General features: G+C 35.6%; 1 protein-coding gene across 1 annotated transcript in view; it reads left to right on the forward strand.

The window, feature by feature from the left end:
- MMP16 (matrix metallopeptidase 16) overlaps positions 1-16,815 on the forward strand; it is a 163,078-nt gene extending 146,263 nt beyond the window's left edge. Inside the window, exons 8-10 of the mRNA XM_063172821.1 lie at positions 7,405-7,555; positions 11,497-11,612; positions 16,151-16,815. Coding sequence (XP_063028891.1) covers positions 7,405-7,555; positions 11,497-11,612; positions 16,151-16,485 — 602 coding nt within the window. The 3' untranslated portion in view covers positions 16,486-16,815. The remainder of the gene's footprint in view (positions 1-7,404; positions 7,556-11,496; positions 11,613-16,150) is intronic.
- The last annotated feature ends 907 nt before the right edge of the window (positions 16,816-17,722 follow it).

Consider the following 17,722-nt stretch of genomic DNA (forward strand, 5'->3'; position numbering starts at 1 on the left):
TAAAGTTAGCTTATATGTTTAACAATGCATACTTAGTGACAAAATCTTCAAATTACATAAAGTAAGTTTTAGAAAATAATCATGTGACAGAATAGAAAACTGAATAGATAAGAAATATGTGAAAAATTATTCAGCTTTTTAGTGTTGTGAGTGATTAATTTTTTCAACTCATTACAAAAAAAGGTAGATTTTTAAAGTTGTTATATTAAAAAAGAAATTAATTCAGTTTTAGAAATGGAGTCAGTAACGGGGAGTAAGAATATTGAATTCACTACAGAAACAATCTTGGGAATGTTAAATAAAATATATTTAATAACATGCAGAACCACTTCATAACTGTAAACTGAAGTTTATGTTTTACTAAAAGTGAAATTGTATTTTTGTGTGAATCATAAGGAAAATGATATTACATGTAGTGCAGTTTCTCTTTCGATACAGCAAATGCTTTACTTCTGTTGCCATAAAATAAACTTCAAGTCATTCAACTCTGGAAAGTTTATATGGTTGGGAATCATGATCAAGGTACCTCTAAATTTCCATCCCACTGCTTGATTTTTAGGTCTGTAGGACATTGAAGGATAAAAATATTATTCTGCAGCTATTCTTTTGCACTACTTCTACAAAGAGCAAAGTAGCTCTCCTGGCATTCCAGACTTCTGCCTTGATAATGCTGGGATTCGTTATCTGAGCTCCAGACAGAAATTATCAAGCTTATTGTTATAGCTGCTTCTTTTCCTTCCCAATGACCTTGAAATATGTTTCATCATTATTTAACTCTTCACCCACTGGTGACTGGCTCCTGTTAGGTCTTAGAGGAATAGGCTGATCCTGTAGTTTATGGGCTAGGAGGGAAGGAGGAGGGAACTTCTCAAACAACAGAAGGAGGAGGGAACTTCTCTACTTTTTCTCTGGGAATTTAAATCAAGATTAATTAAAGCAAGCAGGAACAGAAGGATTGTGCTCTTAGAAGTCAGAATTGTGTTTTCCTTTCACATCATCCCCACCTTACGCTATCTGATTTCAGACCAGTTAGTTTTGTGCCTTCTAGCTGATATCATATGATATTTGGATATTCTGCTGTAGGTTGTTTTTTTTCCCATATGACTTATTCAAAGTTCCTTCCATTATTTTTCCAATGACATTTGTATTATTCCCTTATTTGCCAAAGCCAAAAGTCTTTGTATTTCCTTGTGCAATTTAAAAAAATATTTTTGGTTCTCTGCCATGACTTCATGACTCTTAATATCTAACTGTTGCTGTTTTCTGTCAGTGTAATTCATGTTTTTCCACTGCTACAGAATCAAAAAATTCAGCTGTCTTCTGTGTGGGTATCCTTGAAAATTCCTGTTCCAAGGATCTCCACTGCCTTGTGGAACATGATTACAGAAACATATATAAATAGACTGTAGGTAAATTATCATGGTCTCATTTCTTCTATTCCATCACAAAATTTCCTAGGAAAAGGTTACATGTCTTCCTTCCAAAGGGGCTAGAAATAGACAAGCTGGTTGTTGCTAAGATGATGAGCAAGAATGCCTTATCCAGGTAGTGTGCTTTACCACTGTAAAATTGGTCCAAACAAGTAAGTTCTAGAAGGAACATTAAATCTGAAGTCTAGCATATGGATGTGTTAACAAAGCACATACCTAAGCCAATGTCTACATCTGTTATTCAGAGAATAAAATAGAAAAGATGGATTAAATTCCAGCAGAAAACTTGTACTGGTTTAATGTCACTGTGCTCTCCTCTGACCCACATTATAGTGTCACCTATTCCTGCCCTCTCTTTAGTGCTGACCCATAGTATACTCCAAATATACAGGCTAGACATTAGCGGGAAAAAATGCTCTCAGATGGAGTGGATGGGCACTGGAATGGGCTGCCCAGGGAGGTGGTGTAGTCACTGTCCCTGGAGGTGTTTAATAAAAGACTGGATGTGGCCATGGTTTAGTTGATAAGGTAGTGTTAGGTCATAGGTTGAACTTGATGATCTCCAAAGTCTTTTACAGCCTAGCTGATTCTGTGGCAAGTTCCTCATCCATCCCAGCAGAGCTCCATGCATGCCAGCAGGTCACTGACACAGACAGCAACATCCCCATGTCCTCTTCCCTGCCCATCCTTTGTAAAGAGCCAGTAGCCTTCCATTCTAACATCCCATTCATAGAAGCCATCCCACTATGTCTCTGTGATGCCAGCAAGATCACAGCCCTGCAGGTGTGCACAAATTTCCAAGCCCATCCCTAACTCCTGTTGTTATTCTGGATAATACGTGCATTTCCGTAGAGACATTTAATTTGCAGCACCCAGTGAAACGAACTTACTGACTGGAGTGGCTGGAATTCCTTTGTGCTGTTTCAGGTGCTCTCCTGCTGACCTGTGATCTCTCTCCAGGCTCTGGACATCTCTTGCTGGCACTGACATCAAACTGGTAGGAGTGGGATAGATTGAGGTTCTCCCTCCAGCAGTAACTTTATTTAAAATCCCTCTTTACCAGCTTGGCAAGCCTATGACCAAGATGCTCTTCCTGTTCCCTGCCAGATGGACTCATCAGCCCTCAGTAGACCAGATCATACTCGTAAAGTACAGAGCAATCTGGTGGATAGCTGCTTATAAAAAACAGATGTTTGAATTCTTGTTATTATTCATTACCAGTGTCCATGCTGAATGATAATCAGATGGCATCAAAAAGATACCTTTTTTTTCTTTTAATGAGAAAACATGAATAGTTAAATTCATTCTGTGTACCTTTGGGAATTTATATAGTGCTAAAAATGAAATTGTCAAGCCATCTGTGCTGTTGAATGTTATGGTAAACCAAATGTAGCAATAGAAAGGCTGCTGTAAAACTCATACTACCAGTGCCTCCATCATAACATTCTACTGCACTTACCCCATGGCCTGACAGTTTTATATTGAAAAATAGACTTACTATAGTGTCAGATCATGGAACAGAGAAATGACAGAAACTTGATTTGGGAAATAGAGAATGGGGAAAAAGGAACCATGAATAGTAATTTTAGGATTCTAGAAAAAGACTAGATACAGTCTTGAAAGACCAAAATTAAGAGGAATGGTGGCTGGAATAAACCAACATTTGGGATTAGATGTTAATTTTTTAACTGATTTAAATTACATGTAATTTTTTAAAAATTTGGAAATTCATCTCACCGCTCTAACACAGTCATGATATGCCACACACTTCTTGCCCTACACATATACCATAATTGCAAATAATGTGGACAAAAAACCCAGAAGCACAATTATTCAGAATTCAGATTCTATAAAGGAAGAACTAGTTGCTAAAAACTGGATATTATTTGGCAGTAGTCAGCAGGAAGTTAAACAGTCTAAAGAATATCTAGAATATTATAATTTTAAGTGAGGTATAGCAATAAAAATGCCCTTTATTTCCAGTACTTTTTTTAGAATGTCAAAGATGGATTTTGAGAGACTTCAAATAATTCCATGGTTCATCCTTCTCAGCTGTTTCCCTACAGTGATGATATTTAACAAAGCATTATTTCAAGAAGTAAGACATTTTAGCTTTTTTATCACTTGCTTCACTCTCAGCTTCTGACCTTGCCAATCTGATTCTTATTATATTAGACCTTACAAGAGGGAATAAATGCAGAAAGATTAAACATTCTGAAATTTCAGACTTCATGAAACATGTGGTGCTTTATTCTCTGTGAAAATAACAAACCTACCAATGACACCTTAAAAAAAAAACCTTTGCAAAATAAACAGAGTGGTGGTTTCTGCCAAGGGCACAGGTTTTGACTCCAAAGAAGCATTAGTTATCCATAGGAAGAATAAAAATATTACTAATTTTGTTATATTTCTTGCCATTATGATCAGAATTAATGAAGTTTTATTGACTATTAGTGGAAGTGGAATATGAGCTACATGAAAGCATACTGACTGTAGCATTAGTTTGTACTACATTTAAAGTTTTATAAATATGTTAGAAATAAAATTATCTCATTTGCATCACAGTTGGGCATCTTTTGCACTGTTTTTCAGCTTTAACTTCTCCTAACATTGGGTTCTGATCAAATTCTGTTGATCAGATCAATTCTCTGATAAATAGACACCCACTTTCCTCCAGGTGAGAGACAGAAAAAGAAAGATCCAAAACAAGACCTCCTAAAACCTCCTAAAAAACCAACCAAACAAAAAACTGAAGTGAAAGCTGTCAGCCAGATGGAACATTTGGATTTCTTGTATACAGTACTTCTCATTAACAATCAGCACAGTTATAGCAGACTAAACATGTCTTCTAAAGCAAATGTTAAATAAAATTCCTGCTAGTTAGCATCAATTGGCTTTGCTTACATATGTTAGAGATCTCAATGCTTCCCTATCTCTGCAGAATACAGATAAGTTTACCTTTTCTCTCTTTTCTAAGAAAGAATTTGTTTCTTAGTAAGAAATCGTGTGAAGAACTCGGTTTCTTATGCCTGTTCCCACATCTGAACTTTCCTCTTACTTCAGTATCTCTGAATATGCAAAAAAATGCGTGGCTAGTGGTGCTGTTATTTACAATGGCTTGTGCATAACCATTGTTTATTTTGGTATGACCTGATCTTATTGATAGTTAACTTTGCCTCCTTGGGTATGGCTGATAATGATCTATTCATAACAATTGCTTTGACTTTATTCCTGTGAGGCACAGAGAAAAGTATTGGCATTACATACATCACAGCATATGCCTCTCAATGCTGTGCAACAGCTGTCATTTTGAATGATCTTCTGAAACAGAAATGAGCTGGCCCAGGATCACTCACTGGATGCCATCTGTTGTTCACACCACAAGTACCAACTAGGAAGGTTCAAAACACATGACTTCTCTTATCATTGCATTTGAAACTGCCATTAACATCTGAAGCTTTCTGTATCCAGTCATATGAATTGGCAAAAAATAAACCACATGGGAGGAGGGACAGAGAATGATTGAAGATGCTCACCTCTGTCATTGTCAAACCCTATAAGTGAATTTTTATAAGGCATCTCAGTAAAGGTAAATCTCAGGTTAGCAATGACCTTAATCCCAGGTCAACATAGAACTCATCTTCCCCTGACTGCTCTTCACAGATCTCTGTGTCTCTTTCATTTTCAGTACTTCAAATGACTCTGTGCATACTCATTCTTTGAGTCTTCTTTCCTTCAACTGGCAGGGGAGGGAAAATGGATCTGTTGAACAAACTGTAGTGTCTGTGCTTGAAAGTGGGTGACAAGCAGCTGTAGAGAAGCTGATAAAAAATTAACCCTGGAAACCCAGCATGGGAGGGATGGAAACTATACCCCCTCTCCTAATTAAAACTCTGATAAAATGAAAACATGCTTTAAATCACCACAGTACAAACAGGGAGATCAAAAAAACCTTTCCTTTAAACAAATGTTTAATACCACAGAGGGATAGCTAAAATATAAAACCAACTGCAAAACAGCTCTCTGGATTTTCCCCCTTGATGATTCTGGCATACACCTGATCCTAGGTCTTTGGGGTAATATTACATTTCCTTATAAAATATTTATATAGCACAGTACCTTAACCTCCTAAATTTGTATAACAACCTGTCTAGCCTTAAAGGCAAGTACAAAAACTAATGTGAACAGCCATGATTTTATCTCTTACATCCTCCTTCCAAATGTGTTTGAGCAAAAATTATTTTCAAACTTTTCCCCTTATATTTCAAATATCATTGTCATGCATAGCAATGGATAGACCAAAGTGAAGAATCCAATAAGGCCAATTCAATATATATGTTCATGAATGTTGTCTAGATTTTTTTTGGTGATTTAGCTCCAAGTGTCCATGTGATGTCAAAGAGTACCTTCTCCTTCAGTGTCATTATTACTGAAACCAGCAATGCTTTTTGGAAAAAAAATGATGATGGTAATGCTTTGAAGAGAGAATAAACACATGGTTTTTTCACAATGGAGCCCATAGTCTAGCCTGAGAAGAGTGTACTTGTGGTCTAGGGGACAGAACACAAAGAGAAGACAGGCATCCAAGCAAGCTCCTCAGATAAGTACATAAATCCAAATTATGCTCCCTCTTTCCTATTTCTAGGGAGCATATGGGGATCTTTATTCCCTTTTTTTAGCCAAAGCTGTGTTTGAAAGAGAAGTCTGCTGAAAAGACGCAGGTGAGAAGTGAGTTTTGAAGAAGAATTAGAAGAAAGCAGAAATGCAGAAAGGAGAAGATATTTGCAAGAATAGGACAGGTGGCACAGTATGTTGAGACGTCCCCAGGAGGACAACAGAATTATCGAGGAAATATTGGGCTATAAGCTTAATATGAGATGGTGAAGCAGGTGAAATAATCATGGAAGTATTCAGTGAAGAAGAACTTGTCCAGGAAGCTAGAGGAAAGACTCAAGCTTGGGAAGTGGAGCTGTGGGCTGTTAAGGTAAGCCATCCAGCTGGAAGAGAGACCACAGGAAGCATCCTCTCCCACAAACAGGGGGCATCTCGACTATAAAACACTGGTGCAGCTGCTACTTCTGTAGGCGTGGATCCCTATGTACACAAAATATTTGTCTAGTAGCTGCAGTTACCCCTCTAGCAGTAGGGGTTTCATCCACTCAGCACTGCAGCCCAGCAAGCCCCAGGCTGTCATTCATATTTAAGACAGTAACCTGAGTAACCTGGGTAATCTGAGGTTTGTGTAGACACTGTGCTAACAGCAACTGGAGTCGTACAACTACATTGTATTTTCAGCACTTCATAAGTCAGCTGGGGGATTTTGAATTATTTGCCACCTACAGACAAAGCTTAAGTCTTACTGCCACTGGCAACCCACCATTACCTTCAGTAACAAAAGGCATTCACCTCTGGGGTCCAGACTCTCAGTTTGCTGTCCTTCGGCTGCCCTAAAAGAAAATATGTTTTAATATTAAATTCTATGGCTATTTCTGAAACATCCTTCATAAGTAATTTAAATTATTGGGGAGAAATACAGAGTAATAAAAGTCTCTATGAATATTGTCATTTCTATTTCTTTTTGTGTTTCTTACCTTGCTTTTCTTATAAAATTCTCTCTTTCCTCATGAAACGTAAAACTGCTGTGTAGTTTTTCTGTAAATGTATTACATTATCAACCAGAGTCTCTTAAGGTGATTTAATTTTCACTCTACTTTTGATCACTGCATAGTTGGTAATAAAATATTCTGTAGACTTATTTGAAGAAAGGTGCTTTATAAATGCAAGTATACATAAGGCATATTTAATTTTGCATTGTCTGCAGCGATGGAACATTTTTAATTTCATTGTATTTGGAAGAATTGCTACTACAGACCCTTGGGAGTCTTTCTTATTTCTTAAGAGTGCATTAATATTTCTACTGACAGTACTGATGACTAACAGACACCTATGTGTGTGTATGTATGCTTTTGTACAGGTAACAAGTTCTGGGTTTTCAAGGACACTACTCTCCAGCCAGGTTATCCTCATGATTTGATAACACTTGGAAGTGGAATTCCTTCCCACGGCATTGATTCAGCAATTTGGTGGGAAGATGTTGGAAAAACCTACTTCTTCAAAGGAGATAGGTTGGTATAGGATTTCTGCAAGGGAACAATTCAATGGACACCAGCTAAACATGTTAACCTTTTCCTCTGTTTCTGAAAAAGATGAAATTTGCTCCTCCTGCATGGATGGCTGTACTGTTTTCACATGTCTTATAACCTAAATTATATTTTCATGAGTATCTTGGAGTGGGTATAAGTATATCCAGTAGAAAAGTTCCGTTCTAGAAGTCAACAAGCAAGTCACAGTTGTGGTAAATTTAAACTTAAATATTCAAAGTGATTTGTCTATGTACACTCTTACATCTTTCTTTTTATCCACATTTCTAAACCCAAAACATAAGCAGGCTAGGCATGATCCAAAGCTTTTAAGGTCAGTGAAAATGACTTTGCTACTATTTGATAATGAGGTAAAAGAGGGAACTCAGAGCTGAACTTGGGAGCTAGAGAAGAATTTGAGCATTTTCTTGGAATTACTTCCAAATAAATCTTATAAATCTTCTAAATAAATGTTATAAATCTATAGGGACACATATAATAATAATCACAATAATAATAATAATAATCATCATCATCATCATCATCGTCATCATCATCATCACAACCTCCCAACAAAAAGAAAAGCACAGAAAAAAACCATTAAATCCAAGAGTTTTTCCATTCCTGAAATACTTGTACTAGTCACTTAGTTTCTGTATCTTTATTTACCTGTAAATAAAAAAAAAAGGAAAGGAATGCTTGCCTGCTTTATAGAGACATTAGGAGAATTCATTTTGAAACCCTGCAAGTTGTCTGAATGATGGATTTTACATGTTTTCAGTATAGTACTGTGTTTGTTGATTGATGTATTGCTGGGGAAATTTTGTGTGCTCAGAGACAAATTATTCCTTATTAATAACTGTAATATTACTATTAGTCTTATTAAAACCATGACTGCTTTTGTGACTGTGTGGTACTTAGTGTTCTCAGACACTAAGAGTATTCATGGATCACTTAAGAAATCAATTTAATGCACATCATAGAATATGTTTAGGACAGAATAGTTTGTAATTTTTTAGCAGTACTGTAAAAATTGCACTACAGAATGCTGCAACAAATTTTATGGTTAAAGCTATTTTTATTATTTAAAAAAAATATAGCTCTCCATCACTAATGGTGAGTGAAGTAGATAACTAAGTCAAATTTTTGTAATGTTTTAAAAATAGGTATCATTTCAAGCAATCAATTTTCACAGTGAGTAGAAGATGCCTAAATAATTTGCTTCCTGTGGTTCTTTAAAAATTCTTTAAAAATTCAAATTATTTTTTGGGTAATAATTTTCCACCTCCACATACATATTATTAGAAATGTACAGTTGGAATTTTTTGTGGCTTTTACTTCCTTTAGGCTTTATTCAGCAATGTCCTTTTATAGTGCCATGCATAGGCAGTTACTTATATTCAGGACTTTCCTAAAACACAATTGGTAATAATAGAAGACAAAAAGAACAAGCAGGGAAAACAGGAGCTGGCAGAAAAGTTGCTACTTTGAGCTAACAAGCACAATGAAACTCAGCAGGATATAAATGCAATAGAGTGTGTTAGAAGAAGATTGAACATAAGCCTTGCAGAGATAATTGAGCCATTACAGGATATTGACCATCAGTGGGAATAAACCCTTACAACAGTAAGTTTCTCTATGTGCATTGCTTATGAGATCAAATATTGGCTATAAAATAAAAATAATGAATAACTGACCAAGTAAAAAAGTAAACAAACAAGAAAATCCCATTAACTAAGCCAGTAAGAAGATTTAAAAGTTGAACCAGTAAACAGTCATATGTCTAAAGCAGGTAATGTATGAAACTTTGTTGTTGTAATTTGACATTATCTATTTCAACACTCATGATAATTCTTCTAAATAATTGTATGAAACGCATGAAGGAGAAAAAAATTGACTACAGAAAACATTAGTCCCTCTGTTTTTCCTATCCTACCAGAACTGAGTCATCTGGAACTAGAAAATAATAGGTTTGATGAACTTCTTGACAAATGTGCTCGTTTATGCCCCTGTCTGGTCCAACTTTTTATGCACTTTAGAGTTTACATCAATGTTTTTTTCCTTCATAAAGCTTAATCATTCAATGACTCAAGATATCATTAAGTAAATAGGCTTAGATATAGACCATAGTCTAGCAAATATTTTTCAACATCCCTTTTTCTAAAGCTATGAAATGGACTTAGATTTTTTTTTCCCTCTGTTATTTATCAGTCTTTGAGATACAGCAACAAGTTTATATAGGCTGTAGAGCTCAAACCCTCATTAGGGAGTTTGCTTGTGAACATTTGGCACACCAAATAGAATCAGGACCAGGCTTTTCCTCACCCTGTAGACATGTTCACTACTCCAGCACAGATTGCTGAGGTGAGGTCATGATCAGTCCTTCCCCAGGAGGATCCCTAATCATTCTCATCAATGGTGAAAACCCAGAAGTTCTGTGATTTCAGAGTGTGCACTGAGTATGTCCTCAAAGAATTTAATGACAGAGGACATCTTTGAAAGTCATTTAGGGCTAGTGGGAAACCAGAGGTTATTAAAAGAAGGAGCTCAAAAAGTTGAAAAGATTGGAAGAGAAAAAGGAAAAGGAGAGAAATTATGGAGGCCACAAATAGAGTTCTAAAATAGAGGGAGAGAAAAAGAAAATATATTTCTTTAAAAATGCAAACTAATGACCAAGAAACTTAGAGTTTAAAGATGAGGAAGAACTGGTTTCAACAGTATTAAAGTTAGAGCTTTGTTTACTACTTCTACATGATGTTTCTGCATGTAAACTTTCAAAGATGTTTTGTATCCAAATAAAGAGCATTGTGTTGTTGACTGGTAGCTGATGTATATGTGACTAGATTAAGAATTGAGGCTATAAAAATAATTTAAGCATAAGAAAGAAAAAATAAATACAAATGTCTTTTTAATCTAACTTGCCAACACCTAACCCCCTGGAAATCTGCCATCTTTTAATTTCATTGAAAGTTTAAAGCCCTACAGGGAGAAATACTGAGGAGTTTAGACCACCACACTTTTCTAAAAAGATGAAAATGTGAGTCAATTAGAGTGCCTAAGTACCTTCACAGCGATAAAATATCATCCACATAAGAATTGTTTAATATATGATGACCGTAACAAGGATTTCTAAAAACTGAATTCAAATGAGAAACAGGATCAAGTTTTTAGCAGTAACCAGATTATCAATGATAGTGATAAAACTATGCTCTAAATTGATAGAGTAAATCAAAATATGAAATGACCCAACAAAATGTTAGGATACGCAGATGTGTACTCTTAGAATCAGCTTGTATGCATAGCAATTTGATCAGCAGTAAAAGGAAAAAGAAATTATCAATATCATCTTAAAGTGTAAATAAATCACAAGTGTAAATACTTCTCAGATGTTCAGGATTACTCGAATTGCACACTGAAGCATTTTAAGTTTGAGAAGGGCTGGCTGGCAAAAAGGCACACAAACAGGTTGAATTTTATAATACACTGCATCTATTTAGTGATAATGAAATAAAATTAAAAGCTTCTGTAATGCATACATATGAAGAGCTAAATTAAGATTGCTGGCAGTATTTTAATTTGAATCTACTGTCACTTGCATTATTTCAATATTATGAAAAGCATTAATGAAGATTGGTTTTTTGCATGTGTTGCATCTCTCTGTGTCACTGTGAAAAAGCCCTAGGCATCAGAATTGTGGTGATTATAAGTAAGATGCATGCTGGTTTAGTTGTTGAAGTGCAAAAATATTTTATCTTCTAGCTATTTATATGAAACAGCAAATAGATTTATTTGTAATGAATGTTCAAAGAGAAGAAATCCAGTATTTCCACTTGTGCTTAATGGATGTAGCAAGTGTTAGAGGGGGGAAATGTTACTCATCTGCTATCTTACAAATGTGGGTTTTTGTCCTTTAAAAAATATTTCAGGTACTGGAGGTACAGTGAAGAAATGAGATCCATGGACCCTGGTTATCCCAAACCAATCACAATTTGGAAAGGTATCCCAGAATCTCCTCAGGGAGCCTTTGTCCACAAAGAAAATGGTATGCAAACATGTTCTTGTTTTAATGATTTATTTACATCCTTTATGTAAGATAGAGCAGGTGTTTATAGTAGTATGTAAGATAGAGGGATGAATTGACTGTTCAGCTTAAGTGGTGCAGGAATTCTTGATATCTGAACAGAGCATTTCCTGCTATGGAACTGGCTTTAGTGAAAATGCTCTTTTAAATGTTTAACTGCTCTTTTAAATGTTTAGCCTAGGGCTGAAAAAAACTTTCAAATTTAGTATTATAAACCCTAATTTCCATTCTTTTTTTCTTTTGTCTTAATTCATTTTGGTTGTGCTCTCTTCTGAATTATAGTATCTCTTAAAACAAGCTTCATAAACACATTAAATATCTCTTGAATTTTTAAGGTGTTGGCTTTTTAAACAGCTTAGAAGGTATTGCTTTCATTCTCAAATCTAGCAAAGGGAAGCAAAATCTTTATCTAAGCAGAAATATGCCAATGAATTTATGTAAATCAAAGATGTCATAAGCCCATGATGTAGAAAAGCAGATAACAGGGATTTTAGTATGATGTATTACATTTATCAAGATGCATCATCACATACCTAGAGTCTGGAATCTCAGCTGGATACACCAGTGAACAAGTGAGAGCAGCCAAAATCTGCTCCATCTCAGGAGAATTCAGTGCTACCCAGGGGATGGTGGCTGGCTGCCAACAGAGCCCTCAGTTGCACAAAGGGTTTAGATCCTTTGATGGGAATAAAAATATGCATTTGTTGTATCCTATCATTGTTGGACAATTGTTATCTGGCATATATGATTTATTTATTAGTAGGTTCTGAATTAATTCTGTTTACCTCATAAGAGAGTACGCATATCTATTGCCATAATATGATAATTACCTTTTAATAAGAAAATAAAGATCTTTCCTTTTATAAAACATTTTAGTCTCCTATTTCAACCTCTAACTTTTTTAAGTAATTTGCCATGGAAATGTTTGGGGTTTTTTTCAAAAATATGTTTCATTACTTCCTTGCTTTGTGTCTGTTGCACCCAGAAGAAGAAACCCTGTCTGTGTTTTGGCCTTTTTTTGCTAGATTGGATTTTCTGTGTTGCTTTTAACTGGAAAGTAGGTCATTCAAGATGATATTGTGCATACATCATACTCAATAATTAACTGTTTTTAAATAGGCATATATGTGGAAATTATCACAAATGTTATAGAAATATATACATGTGTATATATCTATATCTGTGTGTGTGTATCTATCATCTATCTACATCTGTGCACAAATATACATATATACACATATCTGTGAATATAAATATATATTGATATATATAAATATATATTCTGTACTGAGCTGAGGTACATGTGCCTCCCATTAAAAATAAAAATTATCTTACTTTAACACTCAGACCAGTGAGTTTGAAAGCACTGCAGAGGCAGAGCACCCATTTTTAAGGCATGAAAGAGTTTTGATTACATAAAAGGCTCTTCTCTTTCTAACCCTATTGGTTTTGATAGTCTGCTGGACGCCTTGGATAAGAAGGTTAGTAAAACATGACGTGAGATTGTGGAGGAGGTGAAAGGAAAGAGGGAATTCTTGAGCATCTCAGAAATCCTATAAAGGCCCCAGGGCAGAAAAAGGGACTGAAAATGACATTATCAATTTTCCAAGAAGACCACTAAGGCATTTTCCCTGAAATCAAGAAAATAAAGACTTAAGAAACAATTCAAAACTTTGCTGTTGTTTGTATGAGGAGAGAAAGAAATAAAGCAGATTCAAATAAGAAATATCACAGCTCAGTTGGAAAGAAATTGATTCCATTTTTCCTGAAACCGCTTTTGTTTCTCTGGACAGAAGCAGAGTTGATAAAGAGCTTTTATTATAAACCTTCACAAGGAAACATCTGAGAGCATGTCTTTCAGGGAATAAATTTCATTTTAAAGTATATTTTTTTCCTTCTTTTACATTTTTGTGGTGCAAACTGTGCAAATGAACACCTACAATAACTCTGATCATGCAGGGAATTCCTTCAGTGATGGCAAACATTCTTGGTAATTGTGCATTAAGTTTTGGAAAGGACAACAAAAAGCAATTTCCTACTCTTGTCAGTGTCCCAGCTCAGTATCCTAAAAGCTTGTTAAAGTCCAGGTCCAGGTAGCACCTTTGAAACTTGCCCTGCTACTTCCCATTTTGTGACTTGTTTTCGAACACTCTGGTAGAAACTCTTAGGAAGGGGTGGAAAAGAAATTTCCTTTCTTTTGCTACATGGAATCTGAGATCACACAAAGTTGTCCAAATTGGAGAAATCTTTCCTTCTACCTTGAGAGCAGCACAGGAAATTTAACATGCTGAAGGGGATGATGGGACAATTTTCAGGTAGAAGAAAGAGAAAAGGTAGTCTACTGTATTAGTCCACTGGCCTTTTTTGCCTTGTACTTTACTACATAAGCACATTTGAGGTAGCAGTGACTGCTACGCCCTTCAGTGCTGTTTGTGTCAGGTATTGCTCAGGGACTAGTATCTAGAAAATTGTAAGGAACAGCTCTCAAAGCAGGTTTAACACATCTAGCAGATTAGATTAAATCACTTTCTACAGTTGTGTGAAGTCATTTGCTCTGTCAGGCGAAGCAGTAAAACTACTCAGTCTATTAGAATTGTCCTTCTCTACTGGTAGCTTCCACTTTTCAGCTGTAACTGACTATTATCCTGGTTCCTACCTCAGCAAAAATGGCAGAAAATTTTAAACTTTTGAACTTTTTAAAAAGTTTAAACAGACTTTTCTAGTGAAAAATGGGTTATATTTGAAAAAAATGGTATTGGATCTCTAGCAGCTGGGAATCCCTTTGCTGTTTTAAGAGTTTTATTTTGGTCTTTTGCTGCATAATATCAATTACTGCTAACTAAAGTTTGTATTTTGACTTACATCTACCCCTGAGTATATATACATGTATTCTGCATATATATATGAATATAGATTTAGAGGTGTCACATCTGTATATGGTCTCTATATATGTGTTAGACTATTGATAGAGATAATACATTAAATTTCCATACTTGAAATATTTATCCATGGCTAGGATGTGCAGTACTTTCTGAAAGGCATATTGTTATATGGAATCCAAAGATAGGGTAACTGTGGTTCAAAATACTGAAATTGTGCATTTGATAATGCTCCTAATTTAAACTCCAGATTACTTTAAGGAACTTTATATGTGCTAAAATTTAAAAACTTCATCATATTTAAAGAATTGCAGTCACCTTTTAGGTTTTATTCCAATCAGAATGGAAGGCATTTTCTGAAAAGGTCTAGCTACTCCTTTGATATAGATCAGTACTTTTTGTATTTTTTTTCAAGTTGTAATAGCTCTTTCTATGAATCTATGAGCATATTTTCAGGTAATAAAAATGCAAGGGATTAAGGAAAGGAAAATACTTTTTCATTGGCTAGGCAGGCTATTAAAATAACAAATTACCTAATGTAGAAGAATGATGAAATACTCACATTTTTCTGAAAAGGGGAAGTAGGTGATGAAGACTTCCTACACTGTGGGCTGAAAAATAGACTATCAAATATTTCTTTTTTTAAATTTTAAAATTGAAATAAAATAACTGTTGGTTGAATAGGTGGTTAATAATGTTGTCTCCAGATAGGCAGTTACCAGCCTTTTCAGGAAGCATTGTTAACTACAAATAGTGCCCAATCTGACTTAGTGGCTTTTAATACTTCATGGAATATATGAGATGTATAAAGCAAAGGTAAGAAAAAAATCCATCTATTTCCATTCAGTTCATAAACAGCAGGTGAAACTTTGCCCATCCTGAAGGTTTGTGTCTTGCCAGATCAATGCCATTTTTCAGCTGGGATAATAAAGTAATATAGATTTTTGGCAAGAGTCAAGCTTTTTCTTCATTTAAGCATGTGTAATAATAACACTGGATTGTGCCTGAATGAACAAATATCAGGTCTTTACAGAAAACTTAAATCTGGTTATACCTTTTATCTAATGTAAAAGATGCTGTTATTTCATCCAGTCTCCTGAAGTACAGCAATAGGCTGTGTGAGATTGAAGAGGGTCAGTTCTCATTTCTGCATAGCATAGCACAGCAGAGCATTGCAGTTTGTTTCAGGAGACTTCCCATCTCGAAGAGGTTGTGATGCTTTAAAGTCCTATCCCTGAAGATCCCAACTCTAGCTGGTTTTCCAGTAAATGAACAAACTGCCCAAACCTTGGCTTTTCATAGACCGTACTCCCTGGAATTATTTGATTATTTTTTTAGCAATGAAAGAAAATAAAATCCCAATTTACTGAATGGAAGAACAACAAAAGAATAAACAAGCAATAAAACCAAAACAAAATTCCCAGACTCAACATTAGATTTCTAGAGACAGTAAAGAAACAATTTTTTAAAAAAAATATTTGAATGACTCCTAACTGAAGTCTATTCCTTGTGTCTTTTAATTTTTTTTAATTACAAAAAATTGTTACCAGTAATTTCCATAATGGTGTATTGATGACATGATTTCATATGACCATGAATAATTGCTACTTTCTTCCTCAGGCTTCACATATTTCTACAAAGGAAAAGAGTACTGGAAATTCAATAACCAGATGCTCAGGGTGGAACCTGGCTATCCCAGATCCATCCTCAAGGATTTTATGGGTTGTGATGGACCAACAGACCGAGATAAAGACCGACACAGCCCTCAAGATGATGTTGACATTGTCATCAAACTGGACAACACAGCCAGCACTGTGAAAGCCATAGCCATCGTCATTCCCTGCATCCTGGCCTTGTGCCTCCTTGTCTTGGTTTACACTGTGTTCCAGTTCAAAAGGAAAGGAACACCCCGGCACATACTGTACTGCAAACGCTCTATGCAAGAGTGGGTGTGATGTAGGGTTTTGGTTTTTTCTCTTTCCCTCCCAGGAGTTTGTGGTAACTTGAGATTCAACACAAGAGCTGTTATGCAGTTTCCTAGCTAGGAGCGGGCATCTGTCAGTCGGAAGCAAAGCTGATCTTTCAAACCCAGGGGGTTGCCTGTCCTGCCATGAGTGGCGATTCGCTCAGCTGGGAAGCTTCCATGATACACAGTATCTGCTGTTTCTTCAGTCCTTTGTCTTTCTTTGTCATTCAATTCTAGGCCTTCCCTCTGCACGCTCAATGCCCTATAAACTATCAGGATTAACTAACAAAGAGGAATAAAAATATCTCCGATGTTTCTACATTTTTTCCTTAAGGCCTGTTCCCCTTCAAAGAATTTTTTGCTGAAAGTAAATTTTTTTAGAGAAACACAACAACCAACAATGGAACTTTCAGGAAAGTGAGAAGACCCAAAACAGCTTTGTCTCCAAAGAGGATTGCTTTCTGTCTGCTACGGATAAAGTCCTATACTCCTACTTCCAGTTTTGTCAGGTGGGAGACTTGGATGACACGCAGGACTTCAGACTGTTCGGACAGCCATTTTCCAACAAACAAGGGGCCAAAATATCTGCAATATAGTAACAGCCTTAATACATTCATTTTGTGTTTTTTACAGCTGCTCTGGGCTATGTCCTCAATGTTTTAAACTCATATTCAATACTATATTCAAGCAGAACCTTTTTATTGGTTGGTTTGATTTCTGGTTGGTTTTCCTACATTATCTTTCCCAAGTTGTACCAAGCCAACTACCCCAGGCCTTTTATAGGTCTGTCAGGAGCACTCATTCCAAAGAATGGTAAAAAGCAGTGTGTCTCTGAAGCGGATTTCAATGAACTAAAACAACAGACAGACTATTGAGAGACTTGACACTGGTACTATGTTGGTGGTGTAACCCTTTGAGAACTATTGCGTCCAGTTTTCAGAGTCTGGTGGATGTTAAACTTGGTCATCATTAAATTAGAGAATTGTGTTTGGGTAATACAGGTTTCAAAAGAAAATCAGTTTTTTGAAACAGATTTCTTGTGACTGCATTTTTAATTATTTGCATTATTGATAGAAAAGCATTTGTAACATGAATAGAAAACAAAATATATTTACCAGCTACTTTCTTGTTAAAGGAACCAAATGTATTTTAATAATTTCTATCACTTACCAAGAATTTTTCTGAGCTGTCAACAATTTTATAGCTTAGCCTCTTATCTTAAGCAT

Source organism: Melospiza melodia, chromosome 1, assembly GCF_035770615.1.
Source record: "Melospiza melodia melodia isolate bMelMel2 chromosome 1, bMelMel2.pri, whole genome shotgun sequence".
Lineage (NCBI taxonomy): Eukaryota > Metazoa > Chordata > Aves > Passeriformes > Passerellidae > Melospiza > Melospiza melodia.